At 43.6% G+C, this 19,136-nt stretch overlaps 1 protein-coding gene, 1 long non-coding RNA gene and 4 other non-coding genes across 7 annotated transcripts in view; 5 read left to right on the top strand and 1 right to left on the bottom strand.

Moving 5' to 3' along the window:
- The first annotated feature begins 3,789 nt into the window (after nt 1–3,789).
- Nucleotides 3,790–6,716, top strand: LOC112263823. Its single transcript, XR_002955547.2, has 5 exons — nt 3,790–3,937; nt 4,449–4,549; nt 4,954–5,013; nt 5,398–5,466; nt 5,705–6,716. It is a non-coding gene; the product is annotated as an uncharacterized LOC112263823 (long non-coding RNA).
- On the top strand, nt 4,241–4,310 carry LOC112261879. The gene has a single exon (XR_002955236.1). It is a non-coding gene; the product is annotated as a small nucleolar RNA SNORD38 (small nucleolar RNA).
- LOC112261896 lies at nt 4,604–4,692 on the top strand. Its single transcript, XR_002955241.1, has one exon. It is a non-coding gene; the product is annotated as a small nucleolar RNA SNORD60 (small nucleolar RNA).
- LOC112261866 lies at nt 5,131–5,200 on the top strand. The gene has a single exon (XR_002955233.1). It is a non-coding gene; the product is annotated as a small nucleolar RNA SNORD38 (small nucleolar RNA).
- LOC112261892 lies at nt 5,536–5,624 on the top strand. Its single transcript, XR_002955240.1, has one exon. It is a non-coding gene; the product is annotated as a small nucleolar RNA SNORD60 (small nucleolar RNA).
- Nucleotides 6,717–10,305: 3,589 nt separating the features above from the next.
- LOC121846538 (growth arrest-specific protein 2-like) overlaps nt 10,306–19,136 on the bottom strand; it is a 50,594-nt gene continuing 41,763 nt past the window's right edge. For both annotated transcript variants that reach the window (XM_042322252.1, XM_042322267.1), the window contains one exon: nt 10,306–11,682. In XM_042322252.1, coding sequence (XP_042178186.1) covers nt 11,488–11,682 — 195 coding nt within the window. In that variant the 3' untranslated portion in view covers nt 10,306–11,487. The remainder of the gene's footprint in view (nt 11,683–19,136) is intronic.

The following is a 19,136-nucleotide window of genomic DNA, read 5'->3' as shown; positions in this document are numbered from 1 at the left end:
GCATTTCAATTAACAGGTGTGCCTTGTTAAAAGTTAATTTGTGGAATTTCTTTACTTAATGCGTTTGAGCCAATCAGTTGTGTTGTGACAACGTAGGGGGGTATACAGAACATAGCCCTATTTGGTAAAAGACCATATTATGGCAAGAAAAGCTCAAATAAGCAAAGAGAAACAACAGTCCATCATTACTTTAAGACATGAAGGTCAGTCAATACGGAACATTTCAAGAACTTTGATGAGTTCATTAGAGTTACCAGCCTCAGAAATTGCAGCCCAAATAAATGCTTCAGGGAGTTCAAGTAACAGACACATCTCAACATCAACTGTTCAGAGGAGACTGTGTGATTCAGGCCTTCATGATCAAATTGCTGCAAAGAAAACCACTACTAAAGGACACCAATAAGAAGAAGAGACTTGCTTGGGCCAAGAAACACGAGCAGTGGACATTGGACCGGTGGAAATCTGTCCTTTGTTCCAACCGCTGTGAGACGCGGTGTCTATAAAAGTAGCGAGGCTACATACAGACACCGGTTAGTCAGGCTGATTGAGGTAGTATGTACATGTAGATATGGTTAAAGTGACTATGCGTATATGATGAACAGAGAGTAGCAGTAGCGTAAAAGAGGGGGTGGTGGGTGGGCCACAATGCAGATAGTCCGGTAAGCCAATGTGCGGAAGCACTGGCTGGTCGGCCCAATTGAGGTAGTACGTACATGAATGTATAGTTAAAGTGACTATGCATCTGTGATAAACAGAAGAGTCGCAGCAGCGTAAAATAGGGGTTGGGGGGGTCCACACAATGCAAATAGTCCGGGTAACCATTGGTTACCTGTTCAGGAGTCTTATGGCTTGGGGGTAAAAGCTGTTAAGAAGCCTTTTGGACTTGGTGCTCCGGTACCACTTGCCATGCGGTAGTAGAGAGAACAGTCTATGACTGGGGTCTTTGACAAGTTTTAGGGCCTTTCTCTGACACCGCATGGTGTAGAGGTCCTGGATGGCAGGCATGTACTGGGCCGTACGGACTACCCTCTGTTGTGCCTTGAGAAGGTAGCGACAGTACATTAAGCTGATTGATTGGTGAGCAGGTAGAGACAGTACATTAGGCTGACTGATTGGTGAGCAGGTAGAGACAGTACATTAAGCTGACTGACTGGTGAGCATGTAGAGAGAGTACATTAAGCTGAATGATTCGTGAAACAGTACATTAAGCTGATTGATTGATGAGCAAAGTGGAAAATCATCACACAGTATAATCAGGAGTTTTAAATGCATTACTATCGATGCCCAATCTCCTTCAGAATGCAGCAGATGGCAACAGCAGCAATTTGCTGAAATTGTCATTTTACCAGCAGCTTGAGTGAAATAATGGAACAGGGCAGTTCCTTTCTCACTCAATGTCCTTGTCGACAGCTAGACCAAAACAGGAAGCTGTCATCTCTGTCTCTAAAGGCTTCATCGCTCACAGAGATTTGATTTGCTGCTGTCCCGATACATTTTCGATTACATTTTTGTTACGTTTAACTGGTTAATTATCAGGTAGAACAGAAAATCAGCAGAAATCTGAACCTCAAAGCCAGTTCCAATGTTATTTTTATTCTTCCCCTCTAATCAAGGTCTGATTTAGACCTGGGACACCAAGTGGGTGCTATTAATCATCAGGTAGAACAGAAAATAAATCAGCAGTACTCTAGACCTCCAGGATCTGATTTGAATATCCCTGTACTACACCATGAAATTATATTGTCAGCTGAAGATTATCCCAGTTTTTTACATATGTTTGTTATTCGCCTTGCCTGGGATAAAGCAGAACACACATGTTAATTTGTGAACACTGAATGGACAATAATGTAATCTTCTTCTCCTAGATGCTACACAACAAGCATGTGATGGTGCGTGTGGGAGGAGGCTGGGAGACCTTTGAGAGTTACCTTCTGAAACACGACCCATGTCGGATGCTCCAGATCTCCAGAGTAGAGGGGAAGACCTCTCCCATGTCCTCCAAGGACCTCACCCAGACAGCTACCTGGTGGTGGCAGCACACCACCGCAGCAAGAAGTAAAGATGGCCGCACCCCACTTCAGCAAGAAGTAAAGATGGCCGCACCCTACTTCAGCAAGAAGTAAAGATGGCCGCACCCCACTTCAGCAAGAAGTAAAGATGGCCGCACCCTACTTCAGCAAGAAGTAAAGATGGCCGCACCCCACTTCAGCAAGAAGTAAAGATGGCCGCACCCCACTTCAGCAAGAAGTAAAGATGGCTTTCTACCAGCACGAAGCATTACAAACCATCCTACTGCCTCTGTTTTTTGGTTAGTACATGATTCCATTTGTGTTATTTTATAGTTTTGATGTCTTCACTATTATTCTACAATGTAGAAAATAGTTTTTAAAAATTAAGAAATACCCATGTATGAGTAGGTGTCCAAACTTTTGACCGGTAGTGAAACCACAGATATCCTATAAATCCCTTAGCTTTGTAATTCTATGATTGAAACACTCAACATCATGTTCTGCTTCCTTCCCAGGAGACGAGGAGACGTCAGCTAGCAGAGGCAGCTGAGAAGAGACAGAAAGAGGTATGACTGGTTTTGACAAGTGTTCACGACACCCATATAGCCTAGGACTACACTGTTACACTAAGGGCTGGTTTCCCGGACACAGATTAAGCCTAGTTCTGGAGAATCTCAATTGAAAGTGCTTTTCAGTCCAGGACTAGGCTTCATTTGTGTTTGGGAAACCAGCCCTATATAACCTACACATGGTGGTCCTTTGTGACTTAGTTGGATTAGCGTGTGGTGAGGTTGTGGGTTCATTACCCACCGGGACCCTGTACACATACCTTTGTATGCACTCACTGTACCATAAAAAGTCACTTAGGATGAAAGTATCTGCTAAGTATCACACTGGATACAGCCACTGGCCAGTCAGTCTCAGCAGCCAGCCACTCTCCCTGCCTTCTTATTAATGGAGTTTACTGAGACAGAGTGGAGCCTACTTGGAGAATCAAATCAAAGTTGATTTAAGAATAATAACTTATTGTGGTAGAATGTGTAGACAATATGATATATTATATACAATATGATATATTATATACATTAGGACTGTGCTATGTCAAGTATACATGAACATAAATATAAACGCAACATGGAAAGTGTTGGTCCCATGTATCATGAGCTGAAATAAAAGATCCCACAAATTTTGGACACAAATTCTCTCAAATTTCACTTTTTTTGCTTGCCTTGGTTTGTACTTGTTATTTTCCTCGCTATACCCTTACTTGATTCACTCAGTTAAGTGCTCTTGTCATTTTGAGGGACAGATATTGTCTCTGTGGGGTTTTTGGTAAAAATGGATCCGTTACATTGCATCCATCTTGGAACATAAAATACATCCTGTGACGATCACTTATCAGGTTACAGTGCTTTGTTTTCAGCAGTGCTGCGGTCAGTAATGGATCCCAATGTGTTTATAGTCGATATCTTTAGGTAAGACTTTAGTAGGAATTCATAATTATTTAATTGTTGACTTCCATTTGAATGGAATGTAACTATTTCATCAATAAAGCATAAGAAATGGTCAGGGACAAACCTTTCACTGTAAATACCGTCTGAACTAGACATGATGATACCAGAATTTGAAATAGCTCGCCATAAAAAAATGTTCGTGGGATTTGTAGTCATTGAAGTACAGACAATTCTTGTGTAATCTACGGGAGCCTCTGTAGCTCAGAACTACAGACGAATAATTGGCTGATTATCCGGTGGGGTCCACCCCAGACAGGAAAAAGCCTTATAAATACCCCGCTCTTCGCTCATTCAGTCTTTCACTACCAAAGACACGACGTGGTAAACGTCCCAAATCCGCCGGGGAGAATTATGGCTCTCATTATAAAACTAAGTTGTCTTTGGCATCCGCAATAAAATGACTCGATCCCTTTGGTGAGTAATCATTTGCAGACTTGTTGAGACCTAGTTAGGTCTTAATTTATGCTGCACCTCGTTTGCTTTAGCTATTTTGGGTTACGAATGAACTTGGCTAGCGATTTTTCTCCCGGTTTTATTTCGAGGATTAATTTAGTGGAATAAGCATAGTTAGGTAGGCTGCTACCTTAACTAGCTAATGTTTTTAAAAGTAAATTACATGCTAACCTGTTAAGCTAACGTTACAGTAGCTAACACCACGTGGGTCGATAATGCGCATTTTTTTTTTGCGCATTTAAAAAAAAAAACTAATATTGGGTCTTTCTATGAAGATAACTTTGTCCAGTTCTGCTACTGAATGATGGTGATCGATGTTTGTGACTCTGAGAAAGACCTGTTTATTAATTTTTTACAACGCTTATTAGTTAACTAGTTAGCTGCCCGGCCTTAATAGAACCGAGCCAACGCCTTAATTACCTTGAATCACTTTACTCATACAGTTGAACTAATCGACCATTTGTCTCGTCAGTAACAAGGGGTTCAGATGGCACCACCAGGCTGACTAGCTGTTCTGGCCTGTAGAGGCGGCTGTAGGAAGTCCGTGATGTGAAGCTGCCATCACGTCGTCAGGTGAGTCTCATTTCCCAATGTTAATCAATCTGACTGGTCAGGTTTAAGGAGCAGAGCCAGTGATGACAAAACTAAAATAACTTTTCTGACACCTCGTATGAGAGCTGGTAACAGCCTCTGATTCTAACTCTACTCTGAGGCTCTGATTGGAGTATTGGGCTCCCAAGTGGTGCAGCAGTGAAAGGCACCGCCTCTGTCACCGCATGCCCTGGTTCGATTCCAGGCTGTATCACAACCGGAGTCCCATAGGGCTGTGCACCATTGGCCCGTCTAGGTTAGGGTTAGGCAGTCATTGTAAATAAACATTTATTCTTAAGTGACTTCCCTAGTTAAATAAATCTGACTGTTGCCGTATTACTGAGGTATTCTATTGATTAATTTTTTTATAACCTTCAACCTGCCAGGAGTCTGTCAGTCTGAGACCATGTGACCTGCATTGGACTGCCCTCCACCCCATCCCTCAGGTAAACCAGGCTCTCCACTTGCACACTATGACTCTTGAGCCAGTGATCGTTGGTTTATTGTTGCAATGAGCCGGTGGTGTTAACCTAAGGTTTCTGGTGTTTATGACTGTGCTGGTCTTTCTATGAAGATAACTTTGTCCAGTTCTGCTACTGAATGATAATGATCGATATTAGTGACTCTGAGAAAGACGTGGGTTTTTTTTAATGCTCCAATTAGTTGGCTGGCTAACATAAATACTGACCCTTGATAGAAGCACTCTAAATATTTCATTGTGTTGGTCTAGCTAAAAAATATGTACTTATTTCATGTTTCTGTGCTAATTGTCTTTTTGGACCCTCACCAGTTAGCATCACTGACATGATTGGTCCGATTTCTCCCACCAGACTCTCAATGCCGCAGTCTGGTTGGTCAATCTGAGACCATGTGACCTGCAGTGATCCCCCAGCCCTCTGGTAAATAACCCCTCGTACTGCTCAGACACTACTTTGTCTTCTAGTGATTGTTAGTGTATAGTAGCAGTGAGCCAGTGATGACAAAACTAAAATAACTTTTCTGACACCTCGTATGAGAGCTGGTAACAGCCTCTGATTCTAACTCTACTCTGAGGCTCTGATATTAACTATGTATAGGTGTTACTGTAGCCTAGGTGATGTTTTGGATCTATGCTGACCAGGTGTTCCTCTGATTCAGGTTCCATAGATGGGAAGGGCTTCCCACCACAATGGCTGCCCATCCTGTGGTTTCTGTGTTTCAGAACCAGAAGGGTGCTGATTGACTTCAATCATGTTGAAGGGGTGGTTACTACCCACAGCTGGTGTTATCCAATACATAATGGGCTGCACACCTGGGCTGCAGTCCAAACACTTAAGATGCACCCTACCCCCTTCAGCCCCCATTAAGTGGACACTTCTGATAACCTATAATGCTGCCTGACGAGTATATACTTGCAGGGCAAAGAAGCATTTTTAAAATGGCTGCCCTTACCTGGAAATCCGCCGTTCGCCCCGCGATTGTCTTTTAGCCACCGGTAGCTTTTGGGTGTTATGTGCTACAGTCAATTATGATTCCATGTCTAAAAAATATCTTAATGTGAAATGTATACACTTACTGTATGTCAGCTAGCAAATTAATTAGTTACCTACCGTTAGCCTGTCTAGCTGGAACATCTGAAGATAGATGTAGTAATACAATTTCCACACGCTAACCAAATAGTACTTTATGAGATGTTTGTACTGTCATGTGCATTAGTACAATTTAGAACTTATTTACGTTTGTTTTTACTTTCACTTGTAAGTTGACCACTAAAACGAGGGCTGAGGGGCTTACGGTGCAAGCTTCCCTTGCTTGGCTAATAATTTGTACTGCCTGCCAAGATGGTGATGTTATTCCCCCAAGGGCATAAAGTGAGGGTTTTTGGTTTGGGCTGTGTCCCTGTACTAATGTCCAGTTGTATATAGTGAAGTGCCACAAAGGACACAGGCAAATTAGTTGGCCCGGAACAGGGCAGCGCGACTGGCAAGAGTAGTGTATTTATGTGGGTTGTAGTTTTATTACTTAATTACTATTTTGTTTACCATTTCTGTTATCCTCACCCTGCCTGTATCTGGACCCTACAGTCTGCAGCAGTATCATATATATGTATAGTGTCAAGACCTTGGGTCTTTTGTTCTGTTAAGGTAGTCAATAAAGTTTTTACAATGTGTTCTGGTAGTTTGTGTGAATGTGATTGGCTGCTAGTTCCTGTTTTGGTCACAGTTCTGTGATTATGACAGATCACTGCAAGCTGTCTCGGTAATAGTTGCTGTTGGCAGTACTGACTTACCAGTAGGGGTCACTAAAGTATCGCCATGTACATGTCCACCAGCTGGCTCTAGCAATTTTGTCTCGGTGAGGTTTAATAAATGCCTTTTAAAGTTGTCTGGTTAAACTATCAAAAGGATACAATAAGTCTGACCCTGTTGCTTAGGTACAGAACAGGAGCCCTACACCAACCTGAGGGCACTGTTCCACCACCTCTTGGCACTCCTGGCACGACAGGAGGGCAGCTCCCCCAGTCCAAGCTCTTCTCTGTCCCAGCACCCCAATGGTGGAACCAGCTTCCCCCTGAAGCCAGGACTGAGTCCCTGTCTGTCTTTTTAAAACCATGAAACCCTTTAAAAAATATATATACACACTTTAATCCTCTTCACCCCCCTCCTACCTCTGAGTCTATTTTGAGAACAAATGTTCTCCATGCCTTTAATGTCCCACCTAGCTATTTTAAGAAGTATGCTAAATGACTAACTTCAAACAGTCCTATTTAGGACTTAACGTGGTACTGTAGCATTTGATAGTTGATTTCAATAAATGACTGAATTGTGGCCCAAAATAACCCAGAAGACCCTGGACATGGTAACTGGTAAACCTGTACTTGTGAAGGAAACTGATTATATTTAAAATGTGGTGTTCTAGCTATGACTTCTGTAGTGTAGCTGCATATTTAGGGGAAAAACAAACTACCACTTACTAGTTCAGAATTTACCCATTATGTTCACTTGTTACAGGTTTTTAGCACATTGGGTGCACCGATTGTCACCTTGTCAGTTACAACTGTGCTGGTTGCCATCTCAGTGGGAAGGTGTTTCACCTGTTGGCCCAGGTTCTACTTAGGACTGGCTGGCACAGTGCTCCAGTTGAACTTGAGGGCTACATCAGCTGAGGTGCGAGTTCAATTTAAATTTGAAAGGCTGAGTTTGTTTCCCTGCTTGTTTTCGCTCCGTGGTCTTTTTACTCCCTATTCTAAGTTGCTGTGGGTTTTTCCTTAGTTTTTTTTTCAGTGGCAAATTTAGGTGCATCCATGATGGCTGTCTGCTAGAGCCCCTTACTAGTGGCTGTGCCAACTTTCAGTGGGTGTCTTTGAACCCCTTTTAAACTGTTCTAGCATTCATTCAATTGTTATGTTTCCACAAGACAAACTCAGTCACTCGCAACAAAGGAAATCACTGACAGCCGAAGTACCCAAGGGTAACAAACATGCTTTTAGTACCACATATTCCAGCCTCAATCCCAGGCAACAAAACAAAAATCAATCATTGCATAGACATAACAAAAAAAATCACGTTTGTCGAAGTAAAATGGTTAAAATATTTTATGGCTCATTCCACCTCGAAGCACATGAATGTTCTGAAATAATTTGTTAGAAACATGAGATTAGCATTCCTGCATCATTTTTGTTGAATAGCGCTCAGAAATTAAGTTAATTTATTGCACCCAAACGACCGTCGTGACATGATAAAACAGGGCCCTAGTCGTTTGTGACCTTAAAGTCAGGTGATGGATAACTCAAGCCTGCTGCCCACCGTGTCTTTTGTAGTTTACATAATCTAGAAGAGATGCAATCACTGCATGAGTTGGAGTGGTGCTCATCTGTAAACTACTCCAGCACCTTAAACTGCTGCCGGCATCTTAAATGAGGACCAGCATTTTTTAAAATGTTTATTCCGCTTCAAGCACGGATCACTGCTGTAGCCGACATCTAGGAGAGATGCAAGACCAGATACATGAAGTCACATCCTCATTATGAACGTCTTAATTTCGTGCTCCGGTAGTTGGTAACCATCGTCAAGGGAACCGATGATCTATAAACAGTCTCACATCCCAAATAACTAAATCATTATAGAGGGAATTCCTACCCGAGCGCGCGTAAATGACAAGTAATTGCCTTTTTATTTTTAATAAACGGTTCTTACGCGTTTTCTGACCTTGAATTTAAGCATGAGAATAGCATGCCATTCACCCGATATTCCTTTGGGGTGGAGATCAAATAAATGGTGTGGCAGAGGTGAGTCTACAGAGTCTAACCTTGATTTAATTCCACCTTTACGCGTGATGAAACAATGCACAAGGTCGAGCAACCGATCGGTTCTAAGTGAAACATCTTTCTTTCCCCCGATAGAAATAACACCATTCTCACACAGTAATTTCATAGGCTCTCCACGGTAATAACCACATACACTGTCACTGTTAGTTTCATTACATTTTTTGCATCACTCCTTCACATCGTTAGTTTACCTTTTTTTCTCCCTCTGTCACGTTCCTGTGGTTGTTCCTTATGATCACCTGCAGTAGTAGATCATATTAGCCTAACGTGTTACAAATTGTGCAGTAATTTAGGACATGTAGCCAGATCGAATCGTTATGGAACTCCGACCACACCGTAGCAGGTTAGCCTGGCGTACGGTTCACGACGTCTGGACCGTTGTCATCACAGTTCCATGATTAGTGGGGATTATGGTATAATTTATAGACTACCGTTCAACCTCTATTGTACACATTTCTCACTTTCCAATATTTCATGATTTGAACAAATTAATGTCAACTTTTAGGATGAATCTAATCACTATTTTTGATTCACCAATATGTTGTGCCTAAAAAAAAAATATGTTCAAAATACACTTTACAAATATATAAATGCAACATGTAAAGTGTTGGTTTCATGAGCTGAAATTAAAGATCCCAGAAATGTTCCATACACACAAATCTTATTTCTCACAACTGTTGTAGACAAATTTGTTTACATCCCTGTCAGTGAGCATTTCTCCTTTGCCAAGATAATCCATCCACCTGACTGGTGTGGCATATCAAGAAGCAGATTAAATTGCAATTGGCATGCTGGTTGCAGGAATGTCCACTAGAGCTGTGCGGAGGAGTATTTCTGTCTGTAATAAAGCCCTTTTGTGGGGGAAATTTTCATTCTGATTGGCTGGGCCTGGCTCCCAAGTGGGTGGGCCTTTGCCCTTCCCGGCCCAACCATGGCTGTGCCCCTGCCCAGTCATGTGAAATCCATAGATTAGGGCCCAATGCATTTATTTCAATTGACTGATTTCCTTATATAAGACTGTAACTCATCAAAATCTTTGAAATTGTTGCATGTTGCGTTTTATATTTTTGTTCAGAATACTTTCCTAAACCCTAAATAATATACAAAAGCAAAGCATTTTTAAATCCACCAATTGGTGCTGAAACGGAGATGGAAATAAATGGTTTTCTTCCATTGATCTCTAATATTCTGAACCTGTTCTCTCTATGTATTCTAGTGAGTCTGTCGACAAAATTCTAATTAAAGGTACACCGTATTTAAAGGGATGGCTTTAGATAAATGTACTGAAAACCCTATTGAATGAAAACTCCACGAGAAAATCGGTTGGCAACCAAGTGGGAGGGTTTTCAGCGGTTTAATTGCTGCCATCTTCTTGCTGGGGTGGTGTGCGGCCATCTTTACTTGTTGCTGCGGTGGTGTGCGGCCATCTTTACTTGTTGCTGCGGTGGGGTGCGGCCATCTTTACTCGTTGCTGCGGTGGTGTGCGGCCATCTTTACTTGTTGCTGCGGTGGTGTGCGGCCATCTTTACTTGTTGCTGCGGTGGTGTGCGGCCATCTTTACTTGTTGCTGCGGTGGGGTGCGGCCATCTTTACTCGTAGCTGAGGTGGGGGTGCGGCCATCTTTACTCGTAGCTGAGGTGGGGTGCGGCCATCTTTACTCGTTGCTGCGGTGGTGTGCGGCCATCTTTAGTTATTGCTGAGGTGGGGTGCGGCCATCTTTACCTGTTGCTGCGGTGGTGTGCGGCCATCTTTACTCGTTGCTGAGGTGGGGTGCGGCCATCTTTACTTGTTGCTGCGGTGGTGTGCGGCCATCTTTACTTGTTGCTGCGGTGGTGTGCGGCCATCTTTACTTGTTGCTGCGGTGGTGTGCGGCCATCTTTACTTGTTGCTGCGGTGGTGTGCGGCCATCTTTACTTGTTGCTGCGGTGGTGTGCGGCCATCTTTACTTGTTGCTGCGGTGGTGTGCGGCCATCTTTACTTGTTGCTGCGGTGGTGTGCGGCCATCTTTACTTGTTGCTGCGGTGGTGTGCGGCCATCTTTACTTGTTGCTGCGGTGGTGTGCGGCCATCTTTACTTGTTGCTGCGGTGGTGTGCGGCCATCTTTACTCGTTGCTGAGGTGGGGTGCGGCCATCTTTACTTGTTGCTGCGGTGGTGTGCGGCCATCTTTACTTGTTGCTGCGGTGGTGTGCGGCCATCTTTACTCGTTGCTGAGGTGGGGTGCGGCCATCTTTACTTGTTGCTGCGGTGGTGTGCGGCCATCTTTACTTGTTGCTGCGGTGGTGTGCGGCCATCTTTACTTGTTGCTGCGGTGGTGTGCGGCCATCTTTACTTGTTGCTGCGGTGGTGTGCGGCCATCTTTACTTGTTGCTGCGGTGGTGTGCGGCCATCTTTACTTGTTGCTGCGGTGGTGTGCGGCCATCTTTACTTGTTGCTGCGGTGGTGTGCGGCCATCTTTACTTGTTGCTGCGGTGGTGTGCGGCCATCTTTACTTGTTGCTGCGGTGGTGTGCGGCCATCTTTACTTGTTGCTGCGGTGGTGTGCGGCCATCTTTACTTGTTGCTGCGGTGGGGTGCGGCCATCTTTACTTGTTGCTGCGGTGGGGTGCGGCCATCTTTACTTGTTGCTGCAGTGGTGTGCTGCCACCACCAGGTAGCTGTCTGGGGTGAGGTCCTTGGAGGACATGGGAGAGGTCTTCCCCTCCACTCTGGAGATCTGGAGCATCCGACATGGGTCGTGTTTCAGAAGGTAACTCTCAAAGGTCTCCCAGCCTCCTCCCACACGCACCATCACATGCTTGTTGTGTAGCATCTAGGAGAAGAAGATTACATTATTGTCCATTCAGTGTTCACAAATTAACATGTGTGTTCTGCTTTATCCCAGGCAAGGCGAATAACAAACATATGTAAAAAACTGGGATAATCTTTAGCTGACAATATAATTTCATTGTGTAGTACAGGGATATTCAAATCAGATCCTGGAGGTCTAGAGTACTGCTGATTTATTTTCTGTTCTACCTGATAATTAATAGCTAGTCCTACAACACTGAACAAAATACACAACATGTAAAGTATTGGTCCCATGTTTCATGAGCTGAAATAAAATATTCTAGAAATATTCCATATGCAGAAAAATCTTATTTCTCACCAGTGTGTTTACATCAACAAGGAATAACTGATTGCTATTTGTTTACATATTTGTGTGTTTACATCCCTGTTAGTGAATATTTCTCCTTTGTCACGATAATCCATCCACCTGACAGATGTGGCATATCAAGAAGCTGATTAAAATAACATGATCATTACACAGGTGCACCTTGTGCCGGGGGACAATAAAAGGCCACTCTAAAACATGCAGTTTTGTCACACAACACAATGCCACAGATGTCTCAAGTGTTGAGGGAGTGGGCAAATTGGTATGCTGACTGCAGGAATGTCCACCAGAGCATTGAATGTTAAGTTCTCTACCATAAACCTCCTATTATATATCCTTTTAGAGAATTCGGCAGTACGTCCAACAGGCCTCACAACCGCAGACCACGTGTAACCACGCCAACCCAGGGTCTCCACATCCAGCTTCGACTCCCCCCGCCCTCCCTGAGGGATCGCCTGAGACCAGCCACCCTTGACAGCTGATGAAACTGAGGGTGTATTTCTGTCTGTAATAAAGCCCTCTTGTTGGGAAAAACTCATTCTGATTGGCTGGGCCTTGCTCCAATGTGGGTGGGCCAGTCTCTCAAGTGAGTGGGGCTCTGCCCACCCACGGCTGCACCCCTGCCCAGTCATGTGAAATCCATAGATTAGGGCCTAATTTATTTATTTCAATTGACTGATTTCCTTATATGAAATGTAACTCAGTAAAATCTTTGAAATTGTTGCATGTTCCATTTTTCATATTTTTTGTTCAGTACAATATTTGCACATCATTAACAATGGCATTGTTGGATTCCTTTTCACTAAAAATTGACTCAAAACTAGAAATCAACATGCTGTGCGTTCACCAATACATTGTAATGTGGGCTGAATTTTATACAGCAACATTCTGTTTATTTAAATTACAACTGTTTATTCGCTGCCTGCTACATATTGCACATTTTCTGGGTGGGTTGGGTACCATGGCAACCTCTTATGCCACACCAATAAATGGCAAGAGAGGGAAATAAAAAATACATTGTCATCAGACACAAACATTTGTCTTTACTATCCTTGTTGGAACCAAACAATTTGATTCTCATCCAAAACCTAAGCCTAAAATAGCCTTTTTGTCCTTGTGTGGACCGGGAAAAATGTCCCCACTTGTCCAAATGTTCATTGTTTTACTATAGCAAAACCAAAAACACAAAATAATAAAATGTCCATAACCTCATATGTTGTGTTTTTAACTGCAAGGGAACCAGGTCATATGAATTCTACGAATGGTGTGATAAACAACAAGATAACAGATCAGAAGCTAAACATTTCAAGTGTCACTGACAGGAAGTACCAGTTTGACCCAGTGCAGGCATACTGCTGATTGTTGCTGACTGCTGGCCCTGATGGCCAAACACAACAATGGTCACTTAATCAGGTCTGAGAGGAAGAAAGTAAGAGAGTGTTCCCCACACCCATATACACTATATAGACAAAAGTATGTGGACACACCTTCAAATGAGTGAATTTGGCTATTTCAGCCACACCCGTTGCTGACGGGTGTATAAAATCGAGCACACAGCCATGCAATCTCCATAGACAAACATTGGCAGTGGAAGGGCCCTTACTGAGGAGCTCAGTGACTTTCAACGTGGCACCGTCATAGGATGCCACCTTTCCAACAAGTAAGTTTGTCACATTTTTTGCCCTGCCAGAGCTGCCCCGGTCAACTGTAAGTGCTGTTATTGTGAAGTGGAAATGTCTAGGAGCAACAACGGCTCAGCTGCAAAATGGTAGGCCACAGAATGGGACCGCATAGTGCTGATGCGCATAGGGTGTAAAAATAGTCTGTCCTCGGTTAAAACACTCACTGCCGAGTTCCAAACTGCCTCTGGAAGCAACGTCAGCACAAGAACTGTTCGTCGGGAGCTTCATGAATTGGGTTTCCATGGCCTAGCAGCCGCATACAAGCCTAAGATCACCATACGCAATGCCAAGTGTCGGCTGGAGTGGTGTAAAGTTTGCCGACATTGGACTGGAGGAGTGGAAATGCGTTCTCTGGAGTTTATTTATTTATTGTTTATTTCACCTTTATTTAACCAGGTAGGCCAGTTGAGAACAAGTTCTCATTTACAACTGCGACCTGGCCAAGATAAATCTAAGCAGTGAGACACAAACAACAGCACAGAGTTACACATGGAATAAACAAACGTACAGTCAATAACACAATAGGGAAAAATCTATATACAGCGTTTGCAAATGAGGTAAGATTAGGGAGGTAAGGCAATAAATAGGCCGTAGTGGCGAAGTAATTACATTTTAGCAATTAAACACTGGAGTGATAGATGTGCAGAAGATGAATGTGCAAGTAGAGATACTGGGGTGCAAAGGAGCAAGAAAAATAACATAAACAATACGGGGATGAGGTAGTTGGATGGGCGATTTACAGATATGATGAATCACGCTTCACCTCATGGCAGTCCGACAGATTAGTCTGAATTTGGCGAATGCCAAGAGAATGCTACCTGCCCAAATGCATATTGCCAACTGTAAAGTTTGGCGGAGGAGGAATAATGGTCAGGGGTTGTTTTTCATGGTTCAGGCTCCTTAGTTCCAGTGATGGGAAATCTTAACGCTACAACATACAATTACAATCTAGACGATTCTGTGCTTTCAACTTTGTGGCAACAGTTTAGGGAAAGCCCTTTCCTGTTTCAGCACAAAAGCGAGGTCCATACAGAAATGGTTTGTTGAGATCGGTGTGGAAGAACTTGACTGGCCTGCACAGAGCCCTGACCTCAACCCCATCGAATGCCTTTGGCATGAATTGGAACGTCGACTGCGAGCCAGGACTAATCGCCTGAAATCAAGTGCCCGACGTCACTAATACTCTTGTGGCTGAACGGAAGCAAGTCCCTGCATCAATGTTCCAAAATCTAGTGGAAAGCCTTCCCAGAAAAGTGGATGCTGTTATAGCAGAAAAGGGGGGACCAACTCCATATTAATGTCCATTCAATTTGGAATGAGATGTTTTATGTGCAGGTGTCCACATACTTTTGGTCATGTAGATGGGGAGAGAGAGAGAGGAGATAGAGTTAGGAGAGAGCGAGAGGAGAGAGGAGAGAGGGGGAGAGAGAGAGAGCAAGAGAGAGGGAGAGAGAGAGAGGACGTAGGGGGAGGGGACAGAGAGGGGGAGAGAAAGGGAGAGCGAGAGAGGGGGAGAGAGAGAAAAGGGGGAGAGAGAGAGGAGAGAGGGAGAGAGAGAGAGAGCAAGAGAGAGGGGAGAGAGAGAGAGGACGTAGGGGGAGGGGAGAGAGAGGGGGAGAGAAAGGGAGAGCGAGAGAGGGGGAGAGAAAGGGAGAGCGAGAGAGGAGGAGAGAGAGAAAGGGGGAGAGAGAGAGGGGTAGAGCAAGAGAGAGTTACTACTCTGGAGGAATTGTAATTAAACCCTCTTGCTGTTTGGGGTTTTCGGCTGGGTTTCTGTATAGCACTTTGTGGAAATGGTTGATGTAACAAGGGCTTTATAAATACATTTGATTGATAGTGCATGTAGTTTGCTCTCTGTCAAGCCTCCAGCAGCATAATATAATAACATCAAACATTTAACAGAATCAATCAACAGTCCATTGGCAGGGCAGTGGTTCCAATCATGACAGTATTGTCCCCAAGGCTCTGTGACTAGGGGATATAATGGGCTTTTGGTACAGAGGCCTTTTCAATAATGAATCTATGGTGCTGGGAGACAGGGGGACCCCAGCTAGATCTGTCACCCAGCAGAGAGAGGGGAGCCTGGGGGTGGCCTGGTGGCCTCCTGTGATCTCAAAGTTTCAGACTGGTCAGTCCCATCAGTAAAGGTACAACACATTAATTTACTGAGAAGGGCTGAGAAGGTCAGTCTCCACAGACTGACTGCTTGTGGAAGGCCAAGGGACAGGGTATTCATTCGTCTATATACTGTACACTACACTCAGCCTACATCCTTGGCTTTTTAGCTGGAGGATGAGGGACCAGCTTTGTATAAGCCTACATCCTTGGCTTTTTAGCTGGAGGATGAGGGACCAGCTTTGTATAAGCCTACACCCTTGGCTTTTTAGCTGTAGGATGAGGGACCAGCTTTGTATAAGCCTACACCCTTGGCTTTTTAGCTGGAGGATGAGGGACCAGCTTTGTATAAGCCTACACCCTTGGCTTTTTAGCTGGAGGATGAGGGACCAGCTTTGTATAAGCCTACACCCTTGGCTTTTTAGCTGGAGGATGAGGGACCAGCTTTGTATAAGCCTACACCCTTGGCTTTTTAGCTGGAGGATGAGGGACCAGCTTTGTATAAGCCTACACCCTTGGCTTTTCTCCTGAAGGACATGATTCCAATGCACCACAACACTTTTTATTTTGTCTTCAGATGACTGTGGGCGGAAAACTAATTTCTCTCCTGGCAAAGGAGGATATTTCTGACCTGTCAGCAATGCATTTTATTAGAGAAGAGGCAGAGTGGAGAGAGAGAACGAGAGGGGGAGGGGGAGAGAGAGGGAGAGGGGGAAAGGAAGAGAGAGGGTGAGAAAGGGAGAGGGCGTTACCACTCTGCAGGAATTTTAATTAAACCATCTCTCTCAGTGAAGGCAGAGCGCTGTGCTGAGAACCTAGAGTGAGAGGTTGAGGGTCACACTTATTGAACTGCTGGAATTGTCTAGCAGGAAGCTCACATATAAAAACACACAGTAACAGACGTTCCATTCCAACCAACGCTCTAGAATCTAAGAGGTGCATTCTTGGGATTCTAATATAAACAGCCATGGACAAAGAAGAATCAAGACTCTTGCCTCTGTTTGTTACTTGTCCTTGGTTGCTCAGCAACTCTCACGTATGGTTGAAAGAAACACTGTCTATTGTACAAAAGGCAGTCAGAGAATGCTGGGTATTCACATTTTGCACGGTAGAACATATTTTCTAAGGGGAAAGCGTGCTTCCAGATAGATAGACACTGAATGGTAATTTTGGTGGATATTTTTCTCCTCGTACACATCCTTCTTTGTTTTGTGATGTTCATGTTATGATCAGTGCTCTGACGTTCACTGTATATTTCAGTTATCTGTCAGTAGGATGGCACTAAATCGGACCAAAAGGTTGATTTCAGACTCTGAACACTGGTCCATGTCCGGAGAAAAACGGGCTAACATACAGAACCTGTCCTATTCTCCAGTTGTGATCCAGTTGTCCATTCAGAAGCTGCGCTACCAGTAGAGGGTCTTTCTAGAGCGGATTGTCAGCACATCTCGAACCACAGTCCAGTTCCTCCTTCCACAGCATCCTCGTTCTCAGACGTGTGAATCCTGGTTGGAGGTTGCCAAGTAACCACAGATCCCAAGGGCACCAATGCTACCTTAACCAATCTGTACTTGTCAATAGGCTTCATTCGCTCAAGGTGCTTTTTGTAAGGTCCGTTTGAGGTACAGTATTTATTTAGCTACATAAGAAAATCATATTTTATGTAAACGGGGAGGATTATTACATTTATAAGCGCCGTTAGCGCCATGGCAACAATAATAGCATTATCCTCAAGCATCTTTTCTAATCCTATGGACTATTTATCAAGCCTGTTGGATTGAACTGGAGGGCTCTCATCTCCCAGTACAGTGGGTGAACCAGAACCACATCAACCCTGGCTGACCCATAGAGATAAACACCGGAGTCTAGATGGATAGAACCCGTTTTAGAATGGACAATACAAGGAGGAGTCCTTTTATTTATATATTATTATTATTTATTTATTTATATCCATGGGTTGGCCTCTTGGCCTCGAGACAGACATAGTTGGAATACCATTCACCAGTAAATGAAGCCTCACAGCAGCAGAGGAGCTGCTACCAGCAGGGACAATGGCCATCTGTGATCCACACAGTCCAAATATCAACGCACTGCAATGTGGCACCGTGGCTGTAACGGTATGAACGTGGTTATTGTTCCAAATGGCACCCTTTTAGTTAGTGCACTATTTTTGACCAGGGAATCTGGTGTAAAGTAGTGCCCTGTAGAGAGAATAGGGTGCTGTTTGGGAGACGGCCTGTGACCTTACATTGAGATAAAGAACCTTATTGTTGGTGAACTGAAATCCCCAATATAATCCAGCCTGGATAAAAACCCAGACAAAAAAAAGGGGACAGTTCAATAAACAATGACGTCTGTGGGCGAAACATTGGGTCAACTAAAATCCAGACTCATTCAATTCAGACTCATTCAATTCAGACTCATCAAATCTCAGAACAATGAGAAAAGAGTGGGTTTGCAATGGGGACAGAATAAGAGGAGTCATTCAACAGCCGTCTGTAGTCATAGAGGGTCTATGGTCCCTGAGGACACTGAGGAGCAATGGGCCTAAGTAAGTAAGAGATTCTGTAGACAGCGTACAATCCATATTCATACCTGGCTTGTTAACTCATATAAACAAATATTATATTATACTGTACTATAGGTCTACTATATTTATATGCTGGGGCTCCCGAGTGGTGCAGCGGTCTAAGGCAGTGCATCTCAGTAGTTGAGGCTGTCACTACAGACACCCTGGTTCAAATCCAGGCTGTATCACAACCGGCCGTGATTGGGAGTCCCATAGGGCACCGCACAATTGGCCCAGCGTCGTCCGGGTTTGGCCGGGGGGTAGACCGTCATTGTGAATAAGAATTTGTTCTTAACTGACTTGCCTAGTTAAATAAAGGTTAAATATATGTTTATTTGCTTTATTTTATTGAATTCACTGAATGAAGTCCACAAAAACACTACAGTGAATACTGTAGTATTTACAGTTAACTATAGTATAAATAATGTAGTGGGATAAAAAATAGTATACAATATACTATGGTAATTAAGGTAGTGTTTTTGTGGATTGGAGTATACTGTAATATTTACTGTAGTGTTTTTGCATACTGTAATATACTCTAGTAATTACTGTAGGATTTTGGGGGACATTGCTGTAGTATTTTGGTTTAATTATCTTTGACATAGAAGTGTGGGGGACTTTCTCCTTGAGGAAAACAACTGGAGAAAACCAAAAATAGCCAAATGTTCCATATCCTGTAGGTTTGTAGGTAGGTCTCGGTTCTGACAGGAGAGTTCAGAGCTTCTGCTCTTCTCTATAACCTAGAG

The sequence above is a fragment of the Oncorhynchus tshawytscha genome, linkage group LG01, assembly GCF_018296145.1.
Source record: "Oncorhynchus tshawytscha isolate Ot180627B linkage group LG01, Otsh_v2.0, whole genome shotgun sequence".
Lineage (NCBI taxonomy): Eukaryota > Metazoa > Chordata > Actinopteri > Salmoniformes > Salmonidae > Oncorhynchus > Oncorhynchus tshawytscha.
The sequence above is the reverse complement of the archived record's forward strand: the minus strand, read 5'-3'. Positions and strand labels throughout refer to the sequence as shown.